The 26,870-nt window shown below is 39.8% G+C and overlaps 1 protein-coding gene across 1 annotated transcript in view; it reads right to left on the reverse strand.

The window, feature by feature from the left end:
• Rab10 (RAS oncogene family member Rab10) overlaps nucleotides 1-25,813 on the reverse strand; it is a 37,649-nt gene extending 11,836 nt beyond the window's left edge. The window contains exons 1-4 of the mRNA XM_068361091.1: nucleotides 25,614-25,813; nucleotides 14,105-14,165; nucleotides 1,567-1,705; nucleotides 142-231 (exon numbers count right to left, since the gene is read on the reverse strand). Of these exons, the coding sequence (XP_068217192.1) occupies nucleotides 142-231; nucleotides 1,567-1,705; nucleotides 14,105-14,165; nucleotides 25,614-25,740 (417 nt within the window). The 5' untranslated portion in view covers nucleotides 25,741-25,813. The remainder of the gene's footprint in view (nucleotides 1-141; nucleotides 232-1,566; nucleotides 1,706-14,104; nucleotides 14,166-25,613) is intronic.
• Nucleotides 25,814-26,870: the final 1,057 nt, after the last annotated feature.

Raw genomic sequence — 26,870 nt, forward strand, 5'->3', positions numbered from 1 at the left:
TTCTACCTTCAAAAAGTACCTTAGGTAAAGGACTTAGACCTTTGAAAAAAAACATAAAAAATACACTAGTATTCAATGTTGCTACCTTGATACCATGAAAGTCAAGTTACAAAACAATAAAACTGAAGAAATACCACTCACCGCTTCTCCCTTCTCCTTTGGAATTACTCTCTTGTCTTCCATGTCACATTTGTTTCCAAGAATCATCTTTTCTACGTCTTCATTTGCATGCTAGAAATAGATAAATAAAACATTAGTACAGCAGTAGCATTCACCCCCGAAGACCTTTCCCACACAGCAGCCACAAGGCCGCCTTCCTGGTTGTACTTTTATGCTTTTTTTCTAAAGTCAATTTTTTTAGTGAAGCAGATTTGCAACGACTTGCAGGGGTGCTCTTCTAGCTTGGAAAACTTTCCTAATAGCCAATCGGTCAGAAGTATTTTTGTCCGGATACTTCCGAACAATCAGCTACCGGGAATCTTTTCTAAGCTAGAAGGGCACCCCTGCGAGTTGGTGCAAATCTGCTTCAATAAAAAAATTGACTATAGTTACCAAAAGCTTTGTTTTTCTTTGGCTTATTTTCAGTCTCCTATCCTCTCTGCCCTACTCTTTCAACATCTTTTAGAAATTTCCTTTATCAGACTGTTAACACTAGTATATCTCCACATAGCAGGGCCAAAGGGACCCCTTTCTGGTACTTTGTTGAAGATTTATCCATGGTTATGATAAAAATCAAACATCAGCATTGATCCTTGATGGATACCAACATTTACTTCAAAATGGAGTTTTTATGATAAAACAAAGTTTTGTGAATACTTACCTGGCAGTTATATATACATAGCTAATTATCTCCATACCATTTTAGATATATCATAGTGTTATAATAGAGTAATAGCCCTAATTTGATTAGTCCGGTTGTCCCTCCTTGCCTTCATAATGCTAACTTAACCCTTTTACCCCAAAAGGACGTACTGCTACGTTTCACAAAACAAATCCCTTTACCCCCATGGACGTACCGGTACGTCCTTGCAAAAAACTGTTATTTACATTTTTTTTTGCATATTTTTTATAATTTTTTGAGAAACTTCAGGCATTTTCCAAGAGAATGAGACCAACCTGACCACTCAATGACAAAAATTATACTGCAAAATGTGCTTGGAAAAAAATAACCCCTGGGGGTTAAGGGTTGGAAAGTTCCAAATAGCCTGGGGGTAAAAGGGTTAAAGGACATATATATAAAAACTAAAAAAAAGTATTTCATAACTACTGAGGCTTCTATCAACACCAATGCATCTACAATTATACAGTAAAAGTAAAGTACCTAATTTAAAACATAAGAAAATTAAACCAAGAAAATAAATTATAATTATGAGAGAGAGAGAGAGAGAGAGAGAGAGAGAGAGAGAGAGAGAGAGAGAGAGAGAGAGAGAGAGAGAGAGAGAGAGAGAGAAATAAATTATATCAAATTAATCAACAATTCACTAACAAAGCTCTACCATCCTGAAATAAATTTCTTCTTAGTACACTAAATTATTTGACATGAATAAAATGTAAGGTTTAACTCACCTCATCTATATTTCTTAACCATTTGGCTATATTGTCGAATGATTTGGAATTCGTAATGTCATAAACCAACATGATTCCCATAGCCCCTCTGTAGTAGGATGTGGTGATTGTGTGAAATCTTTCCTGTCCTGCTGTATCCCTAGAAAAAAAAATTACAAATTAGCAAATCATTAACACAAGGCTAAATAAAATTCAAGAGATAAGGTGAATAATCATCATCGCCATTAGCCATTACTAGTCCGCTGCAAAACAAAGGCCTCGGACATGTCCTTCAACTTGCATATGTTTATGGTCTTTATATGACAGTCTGCACAAGCAAACTCATTTTAGCTCATCAATCCATTGTCTTCTCTCCCTTCCCCTGCTTCTTTTGCAATCTCTTGGGTGCATACATATGAAAACATAAGATAATTTGGGGATTATAAAGGAAAGAGGATTAGTGAAACCAACTAGAGCCTAAATAGAGAATGTTTAATATAAAACTACTGTACTAATTACCAAAGAAATTATACTAGGATTTATTTAAAGGTTTAAAAGTTGCTGGCTTGATCATTAGCATTAGCATCCTCCTCTCGACATACTTTTCCTCCACTCTCTTCACGTGCCGGAACCAATTTAGTCTTGCTTCCCTTGCTTTCTTTCCAAATTGATTAACATGTGCAGTTCCTTTAATGAATTTATTTCTGATCTCTCACTTTTATAAGTAAAATAGAACTAATGAGACCTAATTGGAAACCTGTGAAAATGGAGTTCTGTCTTGAACATATATTTTGAGTTTTCCAACAACACTTTCTTTTCCGTCTGGGATTACTGGAGCCTCAGTATTACCCGTAATAGATGAAGGACTTCTCCTGTACTCTTTAAAAAGAAAACATCACTATATTTTATGCAACATGCATAAAGAACTAACCGAATGATGGTGCCAGAGATTAATATCTAGACCAGGAATAAGAAATTTAATGGACTGCAAGTTTTTGGTCCAAAATATTAAGAGGAGAATCCGCACCCGAAGATCAAACAGGAGAACAATGCTGTACTTGAAAAAAGACAGAATGAAAGAATTAAAATTTCTTCAGAATAGATTGATCACCAAAACTCTTCATGGATTTTCTCAATAAGCCAATTTTTTGTGCAATTAAAGAAACAAAGTTTGTCAAAAGTAAATTTGCAATCAAGAATCACACCTAAAATTTAAAGGTTGTTTATTGTTAGAGAGACATTATCCATGTAAAAATCTGGATGTTGAGGAGCCACTGGCCTCGACCTACTTACACAGTACTTAACCCTTTCACCCCAAAAGGACGTACCGGTACATTCTTGCAAAACACTGTTAATTACATGTTTTTATATACAGGTATTTTTGATAATTTTATGAGAAACTTCCGGCATTTTCCAAAAAAATGAGACCAACCTGACCTCTCTAGGACAAAAATTAAGTCTGTTAGAGCAATTTAAAAAAAAATGTGCTAGAAATTTAACCTTATGGTGGGGGTAAAAGGGTTAAAAGTTTTGTTTGGGTTCAACTTCAAGCCCCATAATTTGCACAATTTAGCTAGACCTCTATTAAGGGATTTTGAAACCATATGTCTACATTCTGGAAATGGAACCGATACAAAGAGAGCAGCATCATCTGCTGTTTGGAAAGTTATGTTTATCCTTAGTTTTTCCTTCTTATTAATATAAGAGATTTTCATTATTTTGCATAATATTATTAGTTAGTCTCGTATTCTCATGTAGTTTGCTTTTATAGCTTCCTTATGCTCTACAATAAACATTAATTATTAAAGTTATATCCTGCTGTTTGGGTGCCTTTGTTCTTCTGTTGTAATTGCTTGGTAAATATATGCATTTCCTTCATCATTTAAATAAATGTTTGGTAAATTGATTTTCTTTTAACTTAACTATACCAAGCACCAAGCAAACAGCAACGAAGGTAGTTAATTACGTTAACCCTGTAACTAGTTACTGCCTAGTTTGGTTATCTTCCAGCGTCAACCCCGTTCCCAAAGTACTTTGGAGCAGTAGTAGCTTGGAAGGAGAGGGACAGTGAAGACGTGAACACTACCTAGCACAGCGCGACTTTGAGATCGTTACTACGATCATACTAATCTTTCGTGCAGTGCATTATAAAGGAACTATGAAGAGCTAAAATGTATCTGTGACCTGGCCCATGTACCGAGGGTGGGGTGGTGGATAATGCTGCCTATTATCCGCCTTAGGCCGCCACCATTTCCACGAAGAACAACTTGCCGACCGATACCATCTAGTTGCTAATACGACTATTCGGCTTAATTTGGACCTGGAAAGGATAGCTGAAAATTTGAAGGTTTGTTGCAAATTTCGTTTGGTGCTTGTCATTTGCGATTTCAATTTCAGTAATTATTGTTGAACAATAATGTCCTACCAGAATTTCCCCACGAAATTTAACAGAGAATCATATTCGATTGGTACCCATGTATGTAATTATATTTACCAAGTAAGCCTATTATATAACAGTCTTTTGGGCCTTCACTTAAAGGCAACATTAATATTTCTGGAGCTAGCTTATTACTTTTACTTATATTTACCAAGTAGTAAATTATATTTTTTAAACCATAATACAGTATCATACTTATGGTCTGCCGGGTTAACCCAGTAACTAACTACTTGTTCATCCCAGATAGTTTTGCTTAGCCTCTCAATCTCGTGCTTCGTTGTCTCATTGTTTTTACGTATGTTTGAATAGACATGACCATTTATTTGCATTGCATATTTTACTTGTCATTTTTCTTAATAGTTTTACATTAATTTTTATGAAGTTATTTTGATTAGGAGTCCCTTCTTACATTAGGATTTCCCTCATTTCAGATTCTCTTGATTTATTCTGAAACTGTGAGTTGGCAGCAGGGCCAGCACCATCCCTCTACCGCGTATGGTTTGGGATTACCTGTTGCAAACCAGTTAGCAAGGATATTCCCAACAGATTGATAACTTAAACTGTAGAATTTATCATTAAATTTCTTGTTTTTTTTTCTTGGTGTATTATTCACGATAATTAATTCAGAATATCTGCATATACAAAGAGCTTGTTTTCTAGGTCAAACCACATAGGTATCTGCAGTATGGAAAGAACTGAAGAACACCAAATAATACTTATCTATGGTCAACAACAACTCTTTACCTTTTATTACTGTACTTAAAAATATATTAATGATGGCAAAAAAAAAAACCCACATATTCTGATTTGTTTATGTTTTAAAACAAGGGCCTCCCTCATGCTTAACCCGGTCAAAGGCAGCACTAAAATCAAGGCCAATCATAAATTTCCTGACCACATCCAAGGGATTTCTGTAGAGCATTGGAGACTTTACAAATGGTTTACAAAAGCCAAATTGCAAACTAGGGAACAGAGGATTTCCTTCAGAAAACCTATTTAGATGTTTTACCAAAAGGCATTCAGCAAATTTCTACAATACGAGAAATATAAAAATTGGACAGTAATCAGATGGGCTAGAACTACCATAAACAAATTTACCCAATGGACTATTTACCAATTCTCCAAGTGTAAAAGCAACCTCTTCTTACTAGCTTGCAAAAAACGATAGACAACTTAGGAACTAAAAAATCAGTTGTCTTTATGAAAAAAAACAAAGGAAAAATATCATTTAGATCTACATCTCCATAAGCATCAAGGTCCAGTATGAGCATTTAAATTTCAAGGGTCACAAGCTAAACCAGTTAGCTTTGCCTCAGGCAATCGGGTTTGACGAAGTTCGAGCTTCTCATTACTCTCCTTACTGTGAACACATCAGCCAAAAGGGTTCTTTTCTTTGGACAGTGAATGACAGAACTGTCTGGTTCAAGTAAAGGAGGAACTGTTAAGTCTACCCCAAAGAGCACAAATTCAAGTGCAGTCCACCACTTAAATCCCTGGGTTGTACCAGAAAAGGTTTCTTTTATGGTTAAATTGTATTCCTTTTCAGTTGAGGCATACAATCTTGGAGCAACAGCTCCCATCTGAATGTAGTTACTCTATTATAACATCAAAGCAGTCAGTGTATGCCATGTCAAGGAAATCACCAGACCTGCGAGTAGAAGAAATAGAATTTAACCACTCCCTGGGGCGAGCGTTGAAATCATGAACAGCGCAAAAGAGGCGGTGTATATTAGGACCGAGTACCCTCCTTCTCTTAAGTCCTGCTATCAATGTGGATGTCATGAGATTCAGGTAACAAAAGTTTGTGGCAGGCATGACAACTTTTATTTGTGTTTGATCTACCGGAATCCAGACATGGATGATTCTATCTTCGATTGTCTTCTTACCATTATGGTAAGATACAAGATGATGATAGAAAGGCTTCTTTTGTCTTTGTTGGTGATTTTAATGCTCACCATAGGGAGTGGGTAAGGTCTATCTCTCCTACTGATTGCCATGACTTAAGAGCTTTAGAATTTACCTCTGAATCAGGCTGTAAGCAAATCATAAATTAAGCTACTCACCTCGTATACACTGACTCCCCTGGCGTTATAACTATTGTAGTAAGGTTGGTTCTCCAGTCGGAACACCTGATCATGCCTTGATTTCATTAGTAAAGACTGACCAGCCTGTCCCTGATATATCATACTCTTGTAAAATTTATATGAAATCCCAAGCAGACTGGAATGGGATTTTGCATGATCTTTTGTGCTTGAATTAGTCACAATTATATAGTAGTGTAGATCCTGTTGTCCCTTTGAATGAGAATCTAGTCAACATAATTGATAGGCGTATCCCTTCTTGTGTGCTAAGGTACCAAGTGAAGGACAAACCGTGATTCACTGATGATTGTAGACGTGCTTATTTGGAGATGCAGGAGGCCTATCACCTTTGGAAGGGTAACAGATCAGATTTGACCTGGAACAACTATACTCAGCTTCAAGCTTTTGCTCAGAGAGTTCATGCCTCAACTGAAAAGGAGTACAATTTAACCATAAAAGAAACCCTTTCTGGTACAACTCAGGAACATAATGGTGGTCTACCCTTATATCTGCACTCTTTGGTGTAGATGCAACAGTTCCTCCTTTACTTAAACCAGATGGCTCAGTCACCCACTGTCCAAAGGAAAAGGCAACCCTTTTGGCTGATGTTTTTGACAGTAAACAGAGTTGGAGCCCTTGGGCTTATAGCATCTTGCTTTTCCAACTAGGGTTGTAGCTTGGCTAGTAATAATAATAATATATAAAATAATCAGATAAGAGGTATCTATAATGAAATAACATACAGTATAATTCAATTTAAACAAAAGCTTATCACACAACCTATGTAAGAAGCTCAAGATAAGGTTGGCCAAAAACTTCAGTAGAAATAAAATGAACCATGACAAGTTATTAATGGGAAGCAATGTGTGCTATGGCACTAAAAGCCAAAATTAAATGCTGAACATGCACACAAACAAATGTGCAATAAGCTAAATAAAAAAAAATTGAATCCTAAGTCACCAACTACCAGTTGTAAAGTTTTCTTTACTAATAATTAGGTTACAAGAGCATTGCCACTTCAGTAAATGTTCCCAGCTTGGCAGGCACATAAAAAAATTAAAGAAGGTAACAGAAAAATGACAGAATTGCAGATATATATAAACACTTTTTGACATAAGACTGTATAGTAGTATCAATGGCATTTGAAGAAAAGTGACAAGGGATGAATATAATGAGAATAAAAGACAATGGTTTACCTTTAGATAACAACCAACAGAGTTTTAATAACTAAGGTTTGGATCACCATTCGTGAGAACAATAATTTCACTTTATTGCACTAAATATGTTATTTTCATTAGTAAAATAAATTTTTGAATATACTTACCCGATAATCATGTAGCTGTCAACTCCGTTGCCCGACAGAATTCTACGGAAGGGATACGCCAGCGATCGCTATACAGGAGGGGGGTGTACTCACAAGCGCCACCTGTGGCCAGGTACTGCAGTACTTCTTGTTGACACCACTTCAATTTTTCCTCGGTCCACTGGTTCTATGGGGAGGAAGGGTGGGTCAATTAAATCATGATTATCGGGTAAGTATATTCAAAAATTTATTTTACTAATGAAAATAACATTTTTCAATATTAAACTTACCCGATAATCATGTAGCTGATTCACACCCAGGGAGGTGGGTGAAAACCAGTGTACATGTATATCAAGAAGCTAAGTATCCCGTATTTCATATTATCAGTTATTCAAAATAACAATGAAATTACAAGTACCTGGTAAGGAAGTCGACTTGAGCCATTACTCTGCCTTAAATAAGTTCGTCTTCCTTACTGAGCGCAGCGTTCCTCTTAGGAGGCTGAACAACTCTAAGGTGCTGAAGTATCAAGGGCTGCAACCCATACTAAAGGACCTCATCACAACCTTTAACCTCGGCGCTTCTCAAGAAAGAATTGACCACCCGCCAAATCAACAAGGATGTGGAAGGCTTCTTAGCCGACCGTACAACCCATAAAAAGTATTCAAGAGAAAGGTTAAAAGGTTATGGGATTATGGGAATGTAGTGGCTGAGCCCTCGCCTACTACTGCATTCGTTGCTACGAATGGTCCCAGGGTGTAGCAGTACTCGTAAAGAGACTGGACATCTTTGAGATAGAATGATGCGAACACTGACTTGCTTCTCCAATAGGTTGCATCCATAACACTCTGCAGAGAATGGCTCTGTTTGAAGGCCACTGAAGTAGCCACAGCTCCCACTTCATGTGTCCTTACCTTCAGCAAAGCAAGGTCTTCTTCCTTCAGATGAGAATGTGCTTCCCTAATCAGAAGCCTGAATAGTAAGAAACTGAGTTCTTAGAACTTGGAAAAGAAGGTTTCTTGATAGCACACCATAAGGCTTCTGATTGTCCTCGTAAAGGTTAAGACCTTTTTAGATAGTACCTAAGAGCTCTAACTGGGCAAAGTACTCTCTCCAGTTCATTCCCCACCAAGTTGGACAGGCTTGGGATCTCGAACGACTTAGGCCAAGGACGTGAAGGAAGCTCGTTTAGCAAAAACCGAGCTGCAAGGAACATGTAGCCGTTTCAGATGTGAAAACAATGATCCTGCTGAAGGCGTGGATCTCACTTACTCTTTTAGCTGTTGTCAAGCACACGAGGAAAAGAGTTTTTAATGTGAGGTCCTAAAAAGAGGCTGATTGGAGAGGTTCAAATCTTGATGACATAAGGAACCTTAGGACCACGTCTAGATTCCAGCCTGGAGTGGACAACCGACGTTCCTTTGAGGTCTCAAAAGACCTAGGGAGGTCCTGTAGATCTTTGTTGGTGGAAAGATCCAAGCCTCTGTGGCGGAAAACCGCTGCCAACATACTTCTGTAACCCTTGATCGTAGGAGCTGAAAGGGATCTTACTTTCCTTAGATATAACAGGAAGTCAGCAATCTGGGTTACAGTGGTACTGGTTGAGGAAACTGCATTGGTCTTGTACCAGCTACGGAAGACTTCCCCTTGAGACTGATAGATTCTGAGAGTGGATGTTCTCCTTGCTTTGGCAATCGCTCTGGCTGCCTCCTTAGAAAAGCCCCTAGCTCTTGAGAGTCTTTCGAAAGTCTGAAGGCAGTCAGACGAAGAGCGTGGAGGTTTGGGTGTACCTTCTTTACGTGAGGTAGACGTAGAAGGTTCACTCCTAGAGGAAGAGTCCTGGGAATGTCGACCAGCCATTGCAGTACCTCTAAGAACCATTCTCTCGCGGGCCAGAGCGGAGCCAACCAACGTCAGCCGTGTCCCTTTGCGAGAGGAGAACTTCTGAAGTACCCTGTTGACAATCTTGAACGGCGGGAATGCATACAGGTCGAGATGGAACCAATCCAGCAGAAAAGCATCCACGTGAACTGCTGCTGGGTCTGGAATCGGAGAACAATACAACAGGAGTCTCTAGGTTATCGAGGTAGCGAACAGATCTATGGTTGGCTGACCCCACAGGGCCCAAAGTCTGCTGCAAACATTCTTGTGAAGGGTCCACTCTGTGGGGATGACCTGACCCTTCCGGCTGAGGTGATCTGCCATGACATTCATACCGCCCTGAATGAACCTCGTTACCAGCGTGAGCTTTCGATCTTTAGACCAGATGAGGAGGTCCCTTGCGATCTAGAACAACTTCACGAAAGAGTCCCTCCCTGCTTGAAGATGTAAGCCAGGGCTGTGGTGTTGTCAGAGTCCACCTCCACCCCTTTGTTAAGCTGGAGGGACTTGAAGTTTATCAAGGCCAGAAGAACCGCCAACAACTCCTTGCAATTGATGTGAAGTGTCCTTTGCTCCTGATTCCATGTTCCCAAGCATTCCTGTCCGTCCAAAGTCGCACCCCAGCCCGTGTCTGATGCGTCCGAGAGGAGACGGCGGTCGGGTTTCTGAACAGCCAAAGGTAGACTTCCTTGAGAAGAAAGCTGTTCTTACACCACGCGAGAGAAGACCTCCTCTCTTCGGAAACAGGAACTGAGACCGTCTCTAGCGTCATGTCCTTTATCCAGTGAGCAGCTAGATGATACTGAAGGGGGGGAGGTGGAGTCTCCCTAACACGATGAACAGGGCCAGCGATGAAAGTGTCCCTGTTAGACTCATCCACTACCTGACTGAGCATCGGTTCCTTCTCAGCATGCTCTGGATGCATTCTAGGGCTTGGAAGATCCTTGGGGCCGACGGAAAAGCCCGAAAAGCTCGACTCTGAAGATCCATACCCAGGGAGACAATGGTCTGGGATGGGACGAGCTGAGACTCCTCAAAATTGACCAGGAGGCCCAGTTCCTTGGTCAGATCCATAGTCCATCTGAGAATCTCCAGACAGCGACGACTTGTGGGAGCTCTTAAAAGCCAGTCGTCTGACGGAGCCGGACACAAGATCATGGTACTGCTGAACAGTCTGTGAACTGTCAACCATGGGGAAGCGAGGAAGTACAGTGACAACCCGAAGCTGTCTAGACTGTCTGGGTCGTACAGACAACTCCTTATCGGGTTGCTGAGGTTGCCGCACTGCGTCACAACAAGTCACTTCTGCTGGTTGTTGAACGTCTTCCCAGTGACACACTGACTCCGTAAACAAAAAATCCTCTAACAAGGACTAAGCTTGGACTGCATGTCTTGCAACACAGCTCAAGGTCTATGGGAGCAGGTGTGGTAACAGACGGGGTTAGCGACTGAAGTGGAACCATTACCTTCCCTGGAAGCATGTTATGCTTAAATAAAAGACCATAGGGGGCTACGCAGCTAAAGGCTCCTCTCCAAATGACAGAGTCCTCAAGGGAATATCAGAAGGAGGGAGAAAAGCACTTTCTCATCTACAGGGACCATATCCGAGAAAAGCTAAGTTCTCTCAGTGAGGGTTTCACTGGTGCAAAAGCAGCAGACTAGAAGGCAACGTTATGAAACTGCTTGACAGTCTAGTGAGTTGGCAACAACCAAAGATGTATGACTGAGAAGCATGCGGTAAGGTATGCAGAGCATGTTGTATACAGAGCATGCTGTATGTAGAGCATGCTGTATGCAGAGCATGCTGTATGCAGAGCATGCTGTATGCAGAGCATGCTGTATGCAGAGCATGCTGTATGTAGAGCATGCTGTATGCAGAGCATGCTGTATGCAGAGCATGCTGTATGCAGAGCATGCTGTATGCAGAGCATGCTGTATGTAGAGCATGCTGTAAGGTAAGCAGAGCGTGTTGCATGGCGTGTAACATTTCTCAGAAATTCCATGACCAGTGCTAGAGTGAGTAATATCGCATTACTGTCCATAGAAAGTGCACGTGCCGAGGGAATTGATTTAGACTGTTTTGTTGATGAATTTGATAGCCGGCATGATAATCGTAGAATTAAGCTGCACTAAATGTACTATAATCTACTTCACCTCAGGAAAGGGAAACTCGCCCTGTTGGCAACACTGCATTACTTCATGCATGCTTGCATGGGGTTTTAATATCAACATAATATTTACCTTACATTCATAACTCATGATTCATTTTGTTTTGAAGATATTTTTGCCATATTTTGCGATTTTGTTAAAAATATATTGCAAGGAATACATATATATTTTTATATTAAGTAATACAAATAACCTCCATTATCATAATGTTTGTGTAGGCATACATGTATATGATAACAAATGCAAGTTATGAAAGTAATGAGGTGTTATTATTGTCATTTGTTATTTCCAAGTTGAATGGGAAGAGGCTCAAGTTGAGGAGAAAGTGGCAGATGCATGCGTTGAGGTGGCTGACTCATAGCATGAGGTTGCTGCCTCAAGAGTTGCGCTTGCTGTAAGGGTTGCGGATGCGCAGTAGCAGGTTCCTGAGGTGTGAGCTGCGAGAGTTGAGGTAGCGGCTGCGCAGAACGCAGTTCTTGTCTCGCTTTGAGGAGGGTTGAGGTCGCTGCAGCAAGTGCTGAGGTGGCTGCCTCATTGATGGAAGAGGTTGTCGTACCTCAAGAGATTGTTGCCTCGCTGGTGGAACCGCAAGCGGAAGCGAAGTAAGGCATAAGATTCCTGCTCCCATTGCTGAGGTTGCCTTAAGGAAGGCGGAGGTTGCTGCACACCGCTGGTAACTGGCAACTCAGTACGCGGTAAGGTATCCTGAGGAACCTCAACATCGTACGCCTGGCAGACTGGACCGCGGTGAGGCGGAGCGATCGCAGGAGGAGGTGTAACCTTCTCAGCCTGACACTCACGCATTAAGACCGCAAGCTGTGACTGCATGGACTGCAGCAAAGTCATCTTGGGGTCGGCAGACGCTAAGGTCTGCTGAGGCAAAGCCTTAACAGAAGATGAGGTCTGTTGCGGCATCACCTTACCTCTCTTAGGAGGTGTGCAGTCACCTGATGACTGCGGAGAGTCAGAGCTAACCCAATGACTGCATCCGGGTTGTTGAACTCTAGAGGTCTGGACTTTACGTTTAAGAGGTCTTGAGACCTGAGTCCAGCGTTTTCTCCCCGAAATTTCTTCTGCAGACGAGAGAATAAGGGCTCAATCGTCTGCGGGTGGGAGTGACGGTCTCTGTAAGACACGCCCGCAACCACCGAGGATACTTCTGTGCGCCGATCAAGGCCTGCCGAACCCTTTTGCCCTTCGACATTGCTTCTCCCCTGGGCTTGGGAGCTTACAAGAGGTCCCGGACTGGGAGGACGACTGGCACGCACAGAAGTACCCTCACGCACAACACTGACACACTTTGCGCTAATCACTTATCACTTTTGAATTTCTGTTTGCACTTATTTCACTGAACTCGAAACTTTAAGTGGTTTGTTCCTGAAACACGCAATTCTATCCTTCCTTAAAAGTTAGTAATTGCGAAAACAGAATTACAATATAACAGAAAAATCTAATGAAGGATAAATAATTCAGTGGCTGGAAAGAGACTAAACACTAGATCAAATAAACTACGTTTAAAATCTCTCACCGCATAAAGCTTGAGAACAAGAATAAACTCTAGAAACGTTTACCTTCTTCCCCTAAAGAGACTAGGGAGAAGAGCAAAAACGATAACAACGTTACTCGCTTGAACGAAACGTTTATCCAGCTCTCTCTCCCTCCGTCTCTATCTCTCTCTCTCTCTCTCTCGACTTAGAACCTGAGAGAAGAGCCCAATCAAATATACTCGTTAAAACATATTATTGTTAAAGGAAAAAAACTGAAAGATTTCCCAAATAAAAAGTTCCTTTATTAGAATTAAAACCATTAAGCTAAGAAAGAATGAACAAAACGCTATAAACGGTTTACTCTTACTGCAACGTGACACCGTGAAAATTCTCTCTCTATCGTAACGATAGAGCGCAAGTTGAACGTTCTGAACGTCAACAACTGCAGAGACAAAACAAAACGTTAGTTCAACTTTGAAACAGTACGAGACTATCAAAGAAAATCTTTCAAAAACATTAAAATAGCATAATATGTTAACAGGTAAAACCGAAATGACGGGCTCAATGTTAATTAACTTCGGTACAAGAAAAGACCGCCTACTATTAGGAAAGGTCGAATATAAACAAATATAAAAATTAATTTTAATAAATTTATAAAAAAGGAAGTTAATCGAAGAGGCCTATAAAAGGCGGAGAGATATAAAATAAATCTATAACTTTTGTTAAGCAAAATTAAGAAAGAGAGTCTATACTCTCTTAGACACCAACACTTCCGTCTAAGGGAAGGGTCGGCCACTTAAAGGTGAAAGAGAGTTCACACTCTCTTCGTCACCACAAACAATCAAATTAATTCCAAAAGCCAGCTAAGCTGATAATAAAACTTCCCGAACAGCGAAAGCTGAAATCCCAGAGCAACACTTCACCAAAAACCGTGAACAAGACTCCAAAACTATAAGCGCATCCACGAACGTCTCGCCGGAAGCACGACAGAGGAAAAATTGAAGTGGTGTCAACAAGAAGTACTGCAGTACCTGGCCACAGGTGGCGCTTGTGAGTACACCCCCCTCTTGTATAGCGATCGCTGGCGTATCCCTTCCGTAGAATTCTGTCGGGCAACGGAGTTGACAGCTACATGATTATCGGGTAAGTTTAATATTGAAAAACTTTAAGTACAAGCAAAACAAGAAAAATAAAAACTTACCATATTTGTAATTTTATTTTCTTCCCTCTCAATTCAATGGTTTTGATTTTGAAGTCAATACCTGAAACAAATAAAAAAAATTAGAATAACTGAAGCATATAACATTTTTTTATAAAGAAAAGATTTTTATAAGTTTTTCTTTCCCAAAGCTTAATTAAATCTAAAGTATTCATGTTAGATCATTTGAATATACTATGCTGTTCTGAGTAAGTACTAGGTCATAAAGGAATCCCAATGTCATTCTGAATTATTGTAAGAACAAATCCTTGGGTACAAAGGTCTTAATGTACAAACAATGTACCTATTACACTGCAATTTTAAGAGTTTTGTATCTAGATATGTATATACACCATCTGCAATGAACATGTATCACTCACTGTTTTTCTTTCCTCACATTTCAGTATTTTTCTCTATCCACTCCCCATTTCTCCTTTATTTATCAAGGCCTTTTATATTTACACTCCCTGTATCGTACAGTAGTTTAACCCTTTTACCCCCAGGCTATTTGGAACTTTCTAACCCTTAACCCCCAGGGGTTATTTTTTTTTCAAGCACATTTTATAGTATATTGTTTTAAATTGCTCTAACAGCCTTAATTTTCATCATAGAGAGGTCAGGTTGGTCCCATTCTCTTGGAAAATGCCTGAAGTTTCTCAAAAAATTATCAAAAATATGTAAAAATGTAAATAGCAGTTTGTTTGCAAGGACATACCGGTACGTCCATGGAGGTAAAGAGATGAGTTTTGTGAAACGTACCAGTATGTCCTTTGGGGTAAAAGGGTTAATACTCAACAAATTTAACTGATAATCCTGGTCTTTAGCCCTTTGTGCTTTTCTCTTCTCTTTGGCTCTTTAATTGAATCAAAGTAAGATCCCACTGGGAATGGGCAAATACCTTGAGGCGCAAAACCTTGTTAGTTAATTGCCAATGAAAGCAGAAACCTGGGACTTACTAGAGTAGCAGAGAGAAGCTTCCTTCCATGCAACATACCCTCACACCATGGAAGCAGTGTCCGAAATCTTTAATTTCCCAAACGGCAGACGTTTGGGAAGTCAGCCAACCTTCTGATCCAGCATTTATCAGTCCTGTGATGGTTCCCAAGAACACGTCAACTGTGTGCATTGCAATTAATGCATCACCGGTATAACGGCTCCCAAACCAGTTGCTGTGACCCCCACAGCACTGCCAGCCAACAACATAAATTGTCAAAAACTGGTTGGACGAATGAGCCCCACTTCACGACAAAATAGTCGCTGTGATATACAAATGGTAACAACAACACAACTTTGGTGTTTATACTAAAATTCATTACCATACCACAGAATTGTGTCTGTGAACATCTCTATTCTGATGAAAGATGCACTGTAGTCTAGACTAGAAACAATTCTGGAACACCATCAGATTGGGAACGGGTATCAAAATAATAATCAAAAGCAACATACAGTATCCTAATTTCACCTAACCTAGCTTAGTACAATAACGCATTGGTATTTAACTTGCCACTTCCAAAATACCAAATTCCCCTGATCTACAAACAATCTGTTATTTCTATTAATTTTATAAGAAATTAACATTACCCAACCACAATTAAGCAAATAATCGAACAATGGATATCTTCTAAATGACTACTTTAATACATTGGCTTCCACGTAATTGACAAGGGACTATGTATAAGGGAAAACAAAAACAGCATTGTGGGTAGTGTGACTAACAATAATTCATGGAATTTCTTTATCTCATCTAATAAGCTTTTACCAGAATAAAACATGTTCAATATGATCTAAATCTTTGAAAATTTCAAATGATTTTATGATATACAGTACAGCACCACATGTTTTTATTTTCTTGCATTACATTAACAAATTTTAACAACTTCCATTCCAATCTGGCTCCCTTCCCTTGGGAAGCTATTTCGCATAGTTTATAAAAATTCTAACAAGTGAAGCTTCAACCGTATTATGGTAGGTCTCAGAATAAAAATTAAAAGCAAGTTATATACTCAAACAGAATTCAGGTCCAAACATTATAGTACACTCTACTTTACCTACAGGAATGTGCTGTATATTGTTGGAACATAGTAATCAACTTTATAAGGAAAGGATAGGTTAGAAATCACAAATTTCAAAATAATTTGTATTTTTCTTAGCTATACAAACCAGAGTCATTTAACATGGGCACACTCTAGCAAGTAAGTTGATATGTCCGAGGAAATACCATTGAGGATCTGGCAACTGTGTGTCAGGTCAACAGACCGTGGCTTAACTCAAGCTAGACTTGCGGGGCTGGATGCAGGAAGAAGAAAACTTAAATGACTCGGGTTTGTATAGCTTGGAAAAATGAAAAATAATTTCAAAATCTGATTTTTTTCCCATGCAATGACAAACATTTGTCATTCAATATGGGTCTTCCTTAGGTGAAAAGAAGTTCAGTTGGCAAACAACTTGCAGTAGACATGCACAGTCTAGTAAGGTTAAAAAAGTGCATGTCAGCCTTGCATCTTGTGGCTCATGAATATGTTATGATGGGTCTCAGTCCACTGTGTTAGAAGCTATGCTCTCATCTGTGAATGTCAAAGACTGCAAAAGCTATATGATTTAAATATTAATCACATCCCCCTCGAAAGGAACATGAGCATAACTTCTACTTGTAATAAAAAAAAAAAAAAAAAACTACCCATCACAAGCAAGCTTACCTACAGAAGAGTCCATCCAGCTTTAACGTCGCAAACAATGATCCCAAGGTGATGACAAAATGAGAGGAAAAGGCGGCCAGAAATTCTACTCTCACACAAACACAATTTATGAGAGCAACCGTTAACTTGAACACTATGCTATCTGTCTTGTACGGAGCGGGTTCACTATACCAATTGCAGGGCAACTACTAGAGTTTCAATGGAAAAAGCATCCTGATACCTATGGGTGCAGTCCTTTAAATATTGAGCAGTAATTTGGTTTGTTTCTTCCAGACACCCGTTTTGAGGACTTTTTATGTCAAGCCATACTGGTACCAATTCCTCTGACATGATAGGCTTTGGGAGAAGTAGGCATAGATGGATCTTCCAGAGATTTGTACAGAAACAAAAAAGATATGTTTTTTTTTTGGGGGGGGTTACTTCGCTTATCGTCCTTCCAGTACCGACGAAAAGATTCTGTATTTTCTGACGACAATGATGAGTATGCTTTAAGGAAAGATGCACTGTCCATACAGGACAGAGTAACAAATCATTCATATCACCAGTTACCTCCCTGAGAGATGATAGGATCTAATTGATTGTCAAAAATGGATGGACTTGTGTTTTTGTGAGAAAATCAGGTAATGTACAGACCACTACATAGGCGAACGATAGTTGCCTCCACCTCCTGGAGTGTGAAATCAAGCCCGAGAGTCTGTGGAATTCACTTAGAAGATGTCAAGGCTTATAATTAATCCATCTCAAGAGTAAGATCCTCATCTAAAGATTTACTTGAGGGTTCATATGGTTTCATTTTAAGGGACTGAGGAACCTTAACCACACTACAAGTTGGGGGTTTGACTTCCTAAGGTGGTCATGCATGTTTGAAACTCTTCGTCAAAACCTACAGTTCCTATGATGAGGAGAGATCAATTTCTCTTCTGTCGAAACACATGGCTCAAGGCTAAACAACATCCTTTCAATGCCGCATCTCAGAAAAGTCCGCAATCAAGGAAATAGTGACCTCTAGCGGAGCAATGGCCCTTCCACAACAACAATCACAGAAGGGGGACTACTTTGCCTGGTCGAATGCTGTGGAGAATTTAGGGAAGTACCTTGAAACCTGCTTTGCATTCGGTCTCGGAAATGTTTTCTCTCGGAGGAGATGCTGGATTACCTCCAACCATGAAGAGACAAGCAAGACATTTCTATGTGGAACCTCTTGATGTGTGACTGACAGAGAGGCATTGGCCAATCTGGTAACTTTCTTGGCGAACGGACCGCCGAATTGTGGTATGACGGACACGCCACTGGGATGCAGGATGGCAGATGCACCACTGATTTGGGGTAAGGTTGACACGTCTCGTGCCCCGCTGGGTAGGATTTAGGCAGACACACCACGCTAACTTGCGCTCTTTGTTGATGAAGCTCGCCACACTATCATACTGGCATGTCTCGGGATGAAGTAAAGTGAATGAACGTGATGACTATCCCTAACCTGACGCATTAAACGAAAAGGCACTGAAAGAGAAGATTTTGCTGACCTGATATGATCATCCCAAAGTCGTGACCCACGACGCGTAAGCTGAAGGCCAGACTTCGTAGCATGAATGGGAGAAGAATAGGATGTCAATAAAGGAGATGAAACAGTGTCAGGTGAGCTTAGTGATGGAGCGCGATCAGGCGTAAGCTGGCACTCTGTGGCCGTGCTCTTGCATACATTCAAATAAACACTCAGTATAACGCTCTGGAGAATGCTCAATAACCCTCAAAGGTGAACCCAGGGGTGTATAACCTGAGAACTCACTTTGAGATCCCAGGTCAGAAACAGAGTTGGTCGTAAGAGTCCAGAGCGCTGAAGGGTGACGACATCGATAGTGCACAGCGTTTCTCAGCCAGCGTGCAGCGACTGGTATCGCTTGTTCTCGTGTATGAATACAAGATACTTCTTTGAAGGCGTAGGGAATGGGATCTAGATGTATGCGTCTCCATCCTGAAAGTTTATTGGACGAAAAACTTGTTAAAGGACAAGAGATCTATGACTGGTCTCCAGCCTCCAGAAGCCTTCTTCACAAGTACTGTACTCAGTTCATTAATGACTGGTGCCAACTGAGAAGGGGGGAGGCTCTAAGGACTCCTGTGGTGCTGGAAAACCACTCGTGCTAGCTAGCGGCGAAAATGAGGGCCTCGGTACCAGGGCAACCCAAAGCGTTGGAAGCGTCTCACCGTGGTGGAACACGGGGAGCATCACAGATGCGAGTGTTTATCTAAAGCACCCCAGGCAGCGAGGGGTGCTGAGGGTAGCCTTTCTGCAAATTGTTCATCAGAAAGTCAATGCCCAGACGAAGGTTGTTGGGGAGAGGTTCGAGATGCAAGCACCTGCCTTTTCCCCGTGGAGAGGAACGCTTAGGTCTTGATTGAAAATTCACGGTTTGCAATCGTGAACGCTCTGTTAGTGATCGCAAACCTAGCTCGTGATCGTGAACGGTGGGAACATTTTGAATGCCTTGCTCGTGATCGTCGGACTCATGATTGAGAACGTCGCCCTCGTGAACGTGAGCGTCGCTCTCGTGACCAAGATTATCAAGATCGAGAATGTGAGGGTTCAGATCTAGAACTAGAGCGTCTAGCTCGTGATTGTAATGCGAGCTAGCTCGGGAGACAGAACGCCTTCTAGAAGAAAAGCGCCGAAACTGTGATAACCTGTAGTCTCGTAAGCATGAAACCATTTCTGTCGGGAGAAACAAAGGGCTGCAGGTTATTGAACGGCGAAGACCCTGGATGGCAAGCGGGTTCGTTGTCGACTGTAGTACGTTGGAAGGACGAACATAAGTGATCACCTCATCAAAGCGTGGAAGGGACAGGAGAGGGTGAAAGATGGACCTCGCACACGTCTAGGGCAAAGGATGTTGAAGGCAACACTTCCTTCTAAGGGGGAGCAGAAACACCCAGAGACAGCCACGCCTGTAACACATCTGCAAGGGAAAATGGTTTCCTGGCTGATGGAGGAGAAGGTGCTCCACTAAAGAAAGCAACAACTCCCCCCTACCCCAAAGTTACCATGGAGTTATACGGTCTGCGTTCCTACTCGATCATCCCCTGGAGGAAGGCAAGCAAGTAGGAGCTTTGGAAAGAGATTTAGGGGTACGTGAAGAAGAGGCTCGTGGTTTCTTTGCTCCTGGGGGAGAAATATCATGCTTAGCCTTCTTCCTGCGATGCTAAAATTTCTCCCACTGGGAGGCAGGCCACTCCCTACATTTGTCACAGGGTGAGCCCTGCTCACAACGATGCCCCAGACAGGTTGGACAAAAGGAGAGAGGGATGGTCTCAACCGACGAGAAGGTACCACAATGGACACCCTCACAACCAGGACAGGTTTGCATGGGAGCGTCAGAAAAGAAGCGCAGTCACACCTGAAAGAGAAAAAGCAATAAGCATATGCAGTCAATGGTTAAGCATTAAGAAGGAGCGAGAGATGTCCACTCTTTACAAGCCAAAAGAAAAGAGACTTTGTTCACTGATGTGCGAATAGATATAGGTGGCTGGGTAACCCCAAGCCACCCTCTACCTACCTATACAGTGGTTAGGTACGGTTACCACCTCGCACTTAGTCTAAAGGCTACCTTCCAGCTCTGCCGAAAGTATATCCACATAAATAACGCAAGGTTTGTTAGTATGGGAACAAATGCCCGAAAGGGTTATCCTCTACGTGACCTGGAGCTTTACTTATAAAATTCCTGAAAAGCTCATTTGCATGTACAATTTTTGAAACTTTATCCTCTCACATTACTATTGATTAACTTCTGCCATGATGTGTGGATGGATATCTTATTACAGGACAAAAGGAAAAATAGGAAGACCTATAACGTTGAAATGAACGCGAGTGAATTTGTCTAACATACGTATCATCAAGGACATAAAAGTCAAAGGTTGCTAGGTGTTCAGAGACATTGATCAGGAACCACAATTAGTCTTTCAAAATTAACGGAACCATAAAGCTAAACCTTAGATCACCATATTGGAAAGTGTTTCCAGATACAACGTTCATATCTGACTACTGGAAGAGATACAATCATGAATGTTTATTACATCAATCTTATACCATTAACCACAGACTACATTTTGTGAGCCCAAAAAACCCAAAGGTGCAATGGAAGTACAGTGGCGCATTTTCAAAAGGAGTAGGCTGCCTAGACGCGGCACTTGGAAAATGCTGTAAGACTTATCTTTACTGTAATGTGTTATGTTCACGTGTTAAATAGAACGTTCCATTTGTCCGCATAGGGTATTCATTTGCAGAATCTTTTATCCCAAATTATCATAACAATAAAAAGTTCATTAATCCATTCATTAATGATAGCAAGATGGTTGAGAGTGAAAATATAGAACAGTACAACAAACTGTTTGGAGGGAATAACACTGTTATTCAGTGTATTTTATGGTGTTCTAAATGTTTTTAACAATTTTCCTGATGGAAATCTGCAGTTTTTTAGTTATGGGTTGCGCTATGTATCGATATCAATAACTTTTGGAACACCTTGAAATACATAGTGTACCCATCTCATTTTATGTAATTTATAATCAACTTATTTAAACTTTGTGGCTTCCGCCAGTCATCGTACCAAAAAAAGGTAAATCTTTGATACTTTAATTTCTAGCCAAATAAATGAACCATACATTTTTCCTACGCGTTATCTTGTATTTAATGCATTTCTGACCATGATTATTGGGGCAAACCACCCGTTCATGAGTTTTTGAACCCCGTTATATGGACAATTATGCCAAAAACCAGTGATTTTTAGCAATAAAAATGGTCAGTGGTATATGGATTTGCTGTGCACACCATTCACGTGGGTCACTATTTCGGGAATATTTATTTTCATATGAGCAACAATAGCCACACACACTGAACGGAGAGGGTTTTCATCATAATCAATTGCTGTCATTGATGACATTACACAATTTCGAAATAGATTGTACTTCCCTCTCGGAGATGTCTTTATGTGATGGTGGTGAAACTCAAACTAAAGGGGTGGGTGGGGAAATGGTTATTGTAGAACATCATCCAGGAACTTGCGCATAAATATTTGGAAACTCGTAATTGGACACCCCGAGGATACACAAGAAACCGAGGAAGACAAAAAACCCGCTGGCGAGATGACTTAGACCAACATAAGCAACAGTGGCACAGAATAGCTTGCGATAGAAATCTGTGGAGGAACCTGGGGAAGGCCTACATCCAACAAAGGACTTTTGAAGGCTGAAATAATGATGATGATGATGATGAATTGGTTAAAAAGAAGTCGGGTAATGATTGTCATCTAAATAAACAGAATAGCTCGCAAAAGTGAGTGCAAACAATTCATGCACAATAACTCCTCATTAGTCTTACAAATGTAAACAATGGACTTAGAATGAGAGATAAACTTCACATGTTTTATTATTATTAATTGCTAAGCTACAACCCTAGTTTGAAAAGCAAGATGCTATAAGCCCAAGGGCTCCAACAGGGAAAATAGCCCAGTGAGGAAAGGAAACGGGGAAAAAATTAAATTTTTAAGGAGTAACAACATTAAAATAAACATCTCCTTCATAAACTATAAACACTTTAAAAAAACAAGAGGAAGAGAAATAAGATAGAATAGTGTTCCTGAGTGTACCCTCAAGCAAAAGAACTCTAACCCAAGGCAGTGGAAGACCATGGTGCAGAGGCTATGGCACTAACAAAGACGATAGAACAATGGTTTGATTTTGGAGTGTCCTTCTCCTAGAAGAGCTGCTTACCATAGCTAAAGAGTCCCTTCTACCCTTACCAAGAGGAAAGTAGCCACTGAACAATTACAGTACAGTAGTTAACCGGTAAAGAAGAATTGTTTGGTAATCTTAGTGTTGCCAGGTGTATGAGTACAGAAGAGAATATGTAAAGAATATGCCAGACTATTCGGTGTGTGTGGGTGTAGGCAAAAGGGAAAATGAACCGTAACTAGAGAGAAGGATCCAATGTAGTACTGTCTGGCCAGTCAAAAGACCCCATAACTCTCTAGCGGTAGTATCTCAAAGGGAGGCTGGTGCCCTGGCCAACTTACTACCTATTTAATCGACCGATAAGCAAGTTATTATGCCGCAGTCCCTATTGACCATAAAGAGAAAAATACCAAACTAGCCAGCACTCGTACATTTCTTGTAATAACCCAAAGAAGTTACCATAATTAAAACCCAGTAATATAAATGAAACGCAATCAAATCACTTGAGCTCTTCTTTGCCAAGCATACAAAAAACATTTTTTCCATATTTTCTATGGAGTCATTCATAGCTGTGTTCATAGTACTAAAACAAACACCTTACATAAATGAGTGTATTTACCAGAATGTTGGTATGTCAAATTAACACTATTTAATTCTTTATTGGTGATTGCGCCACCTTAGGTCACTTAGCTAGTGATTTAACATTATCGTTGTTCTTATGTTCTGGCCAGCAGAACACGTTTCGCTATGCGCATTAGCACCATGGGCTAGTATTCTGGAGTTATTTAAATTACCTAATTTATCATCCAGTTCCTTTGGTTTTTGCTCCAACATCGCTCACTGCACTCACAATTTAATGTTATGTCACTGCTCCCATGTTCTGGCAAGCAGAATACGTTTCGTTGCAATCGTTAGCCACGTGGGCTAGTCTATATAATAGTTTATAACATTTCAACAAACTCTCTTTAAATACATACAGTATGTTCCAAATTCAATCTTGCTATGCGCAAGTGGATAAAACACAAACATAATAATTCACATTTCAACCATAATACTCGAAAATATTGTATAATTGCCTGAATGAAACCTCTGATATTCAACCTTGAAGGAGGTGGGTTGTGGCAGTGTGTTCCCGCATCTGCTTGAACATTACACTCGGCTTCCATTTTCCCATTATCAGACAATACTAATTTTCCTTCTTTTCAGTCATTCTTTATCAGCAATAAATAATAATGAAATAGATCTTGAACCTTTTTACCACTCTTATCTTTTTACCACTCTTATCTTTATATGAAACCCGTTTCTACCATAACCTATCATTGATAACATTATAAACAAATTGGGATGAATATAGTCCGTTGGGACAGAGTAAGCTAAGAATAAAGTAATCTAAGGAGGGGGAGTCACAGTGGGCCGTGGAACCCCCCGTAAGGTAGTAGGTAAGGATATGGTTCCCATGTTAGGTTAGGTGGGAAACCGGTTTTATCATAGTTACGGACGGAAAAAGCTTATCTACTTAAAAATAGGCATTTCCTAGAGAAAAATGTATTTTCTTAAAAAATTACTGTAAATAAAAACTTAATAATCGAAGATGAAATAATCAATGGGGTTAGCGCGTGCAGCTCAGCATGTACCGCTGGCCAGTACATAGGAGCATGATGTTTTTCCTTTTCACCGCGAGCGTTCGGCAGAGCAAAACCCATTAGATCTCTCTATTTAAAAAAAAAAAAAAAAAATCCGTGTTCTTATGGTCTAACTGGTTTTCAGTTTATTTGCTCTTGAAGGTTAAATTCAGTGAAAGCACATTATTTAATACAGGAAAAAATATTTTTTCGGGGTGTATGTACGATAGCGGCCACCTGTATGTATTATTATGTCTAACTTAGAATACGGCAGTGTAAGGGGAGTCGCAAGGGGGTGTTAGCCCCAACGTTAAGTAAGTAAGTAAGGACACAGCTTGAAGGTTAGATTAGGGGGGGGGGAAGTTTAGGTTAGTTGATATCCATTTTTAATCAATGAGTGAGTAACTGGCCTCTGATAAACAAAGGCTCCATTTTTTCTGTTAAAAACAATTTCGTTTGTAGCTATAATTTTACCGGGGGGACCTTTGTAGGGTGGTGTTTCGCTCGTAACAGTCTATCCCAACAAACTACAAAGGCTCCCACGTTGTATCCATCATTCTGTTCGAACAAGTAACTTGCAAACAAAGCACACCCTATTAGTTTATTGGGGTCTATGTATGATGACGGCTAAGAATACGGCAGTGAAATGGGGGTCACTGAGGACGTTAGGCCCCCGTTAGTTAAGTAGGTAAGGGCACGGCCTGTAGGTTAGGTTAAGGAGGTAAGTTTTGTCTAGTTGGTGTCCATATTATATGGTCGCTGGAGGAACTGGCCGCTGATATACAAAGGCTCCATTTTTTTTTTTTTTTTTTGAACAGTTTGGAGGGAGGCGGTTGTAAAGCATGACACGAGCAAAAACGAGCAAAAAAGGAATTTTTTTTTTTTTTTATCAAAATCTGAACTTCATTAACAGTACTTTCCAAAGGTAAAACATTAACATCAAAGTAACGTATTCTTAAAGATCTATTCAATTGGGGGAGTTTAATTGTCCTAATATTGTAGTATTCTATGATAAATCCTTAAACCCCTTTTCATATTTCAAGATTTGATTTATCACAACTTACCACTCAATGACCTTCAACACTTTCGGATGGTGCACGAGCAAATATTTGGACTTTTACCCAAATTAAAGTTAGAATTGAAAGAGAAAACCAAATTATTTTAATATTCAGCCACGAAATTTAAAATATAATTACGAAAGGTAATCTGCACCGTAACAACTACGGTAGGGCCAGATTCCATAGGTGGGGATAGGCAAATATGGCTTAGCCTACGGTACACGGTACAAAATAGCCACTACTAATAATTAGAATTGAAGTATATAGATATAATTACGATTATCTATATCAAAGTGAGGAATATAAAGCAATAACCAGTTTGTTTTTGTTTGTGCAATTCTATGGTACCTTGAAATACCTAAGAGGACTTGAAATCGTCCGTGGGAACCCTGCAAAAATCGCTCATTCTTACCTATTGTGGATATAAAGGTGGTATTGAAAGCGTCATCTGAAAATCTGAAGAGAATACATGTCTTTCCAACACCTGAATCACCTATTAAAAGGAGTTTAAATAACAAGTCATAAGTCTTCTTAGCCATTTTCCACAATAACACTTAGGAGCTATGAAACGTCGACTTCCTCACACTAACCAGGACTCTCGGTGGAAGCCTCCCTTACGATTTTCAGGAAAGTTATCTCAACTTGTTTCTTCTGGCTAAAGGGTAATGAGGTTTATGAGTCATAACAACGTATTATAGAATGGTGTGTATATGCCATATCTATTTAAATATTAATACGTACACTTAAATTTCGAGAATCTTGAAATTACGTAATTAATCCCGAGATAAAATTGATGGGAGTGCTACGCTTCTGTTGCAATTTAAGATATTTCGTTTCATAGAATCTTAATGAAATATATAAAAATAATCTCATAAATTCTTAGGTTATAATAGTTGATTTCTTATTTCACTACATATCCTATCTATGAAAAAATAAATTCCGTTTAAAATGGAAAGTTAATTTTCCCGATTTTCAATTACATTTCTAAATTATTTTTTTTCATTAAAGCTATAGAGGATTATATACTTCGTTATTGCAATCTATAATTAATATATGCAACGAAAATATAAGGTGTTTGGTTTCTATACCCCATCCATGAATAAAAACAGAAAATCAAGTCGAGGTTTTATTTGATTGGATAGTTGTACGATGACGTCACAAAACATCATTCGAGCGTACTCTCATGACTTTAAATGGCATTGATTTGAGTCACTCTGCGTGTTAAACTCACGAAGATGATATGATAACGAGTAATTATCAATTAAAATAATATATGAATAGACCGAGCAATTTAATGTTTGCATTTAATCTCTGAATAAGGGCGAAGTCTAAATTCCTAGCTGATAACAATCGCAAAATTTGGCCCAACAACTGACGGCTATCATCTGACCATGGAATGTCACCAAACATCATAAAAGATATATGGATAAATGTCATACATATTTCTAGTCTCTTTAAACCTCTGATGTTTCCATTACTCTTTGATGTTGATTATAAAATAAACGACTCTATTAACAACAAATGAAACCTCTGGTAACTTTTAGAGGTGTGGTCTGATTGTTGCCAGCTTCTAGATCAACTTGCGATTTTGTGATTTTTTGCCACATTTATATATTATTACACGAATTACCGTTGCCTTAAGAAATAATACTGCATAGAAATAATATAA

This window comes from Palaemon carinicauda, chromosome 2, assembly GCF_036898095.1.
Source record: "Palaemon carinicauda isolate YSFRI2023 chromosome 2, ASM3689809v2, whole genome shotgun sequence".
NCBI classification, from domain to species: domain Eukaryota; kingdom Metazoa; phylum Arthropoda; class Malacostraca; order Decapoda; family Palaemonidae; genus Palaemon; species Palaemon carinicauda.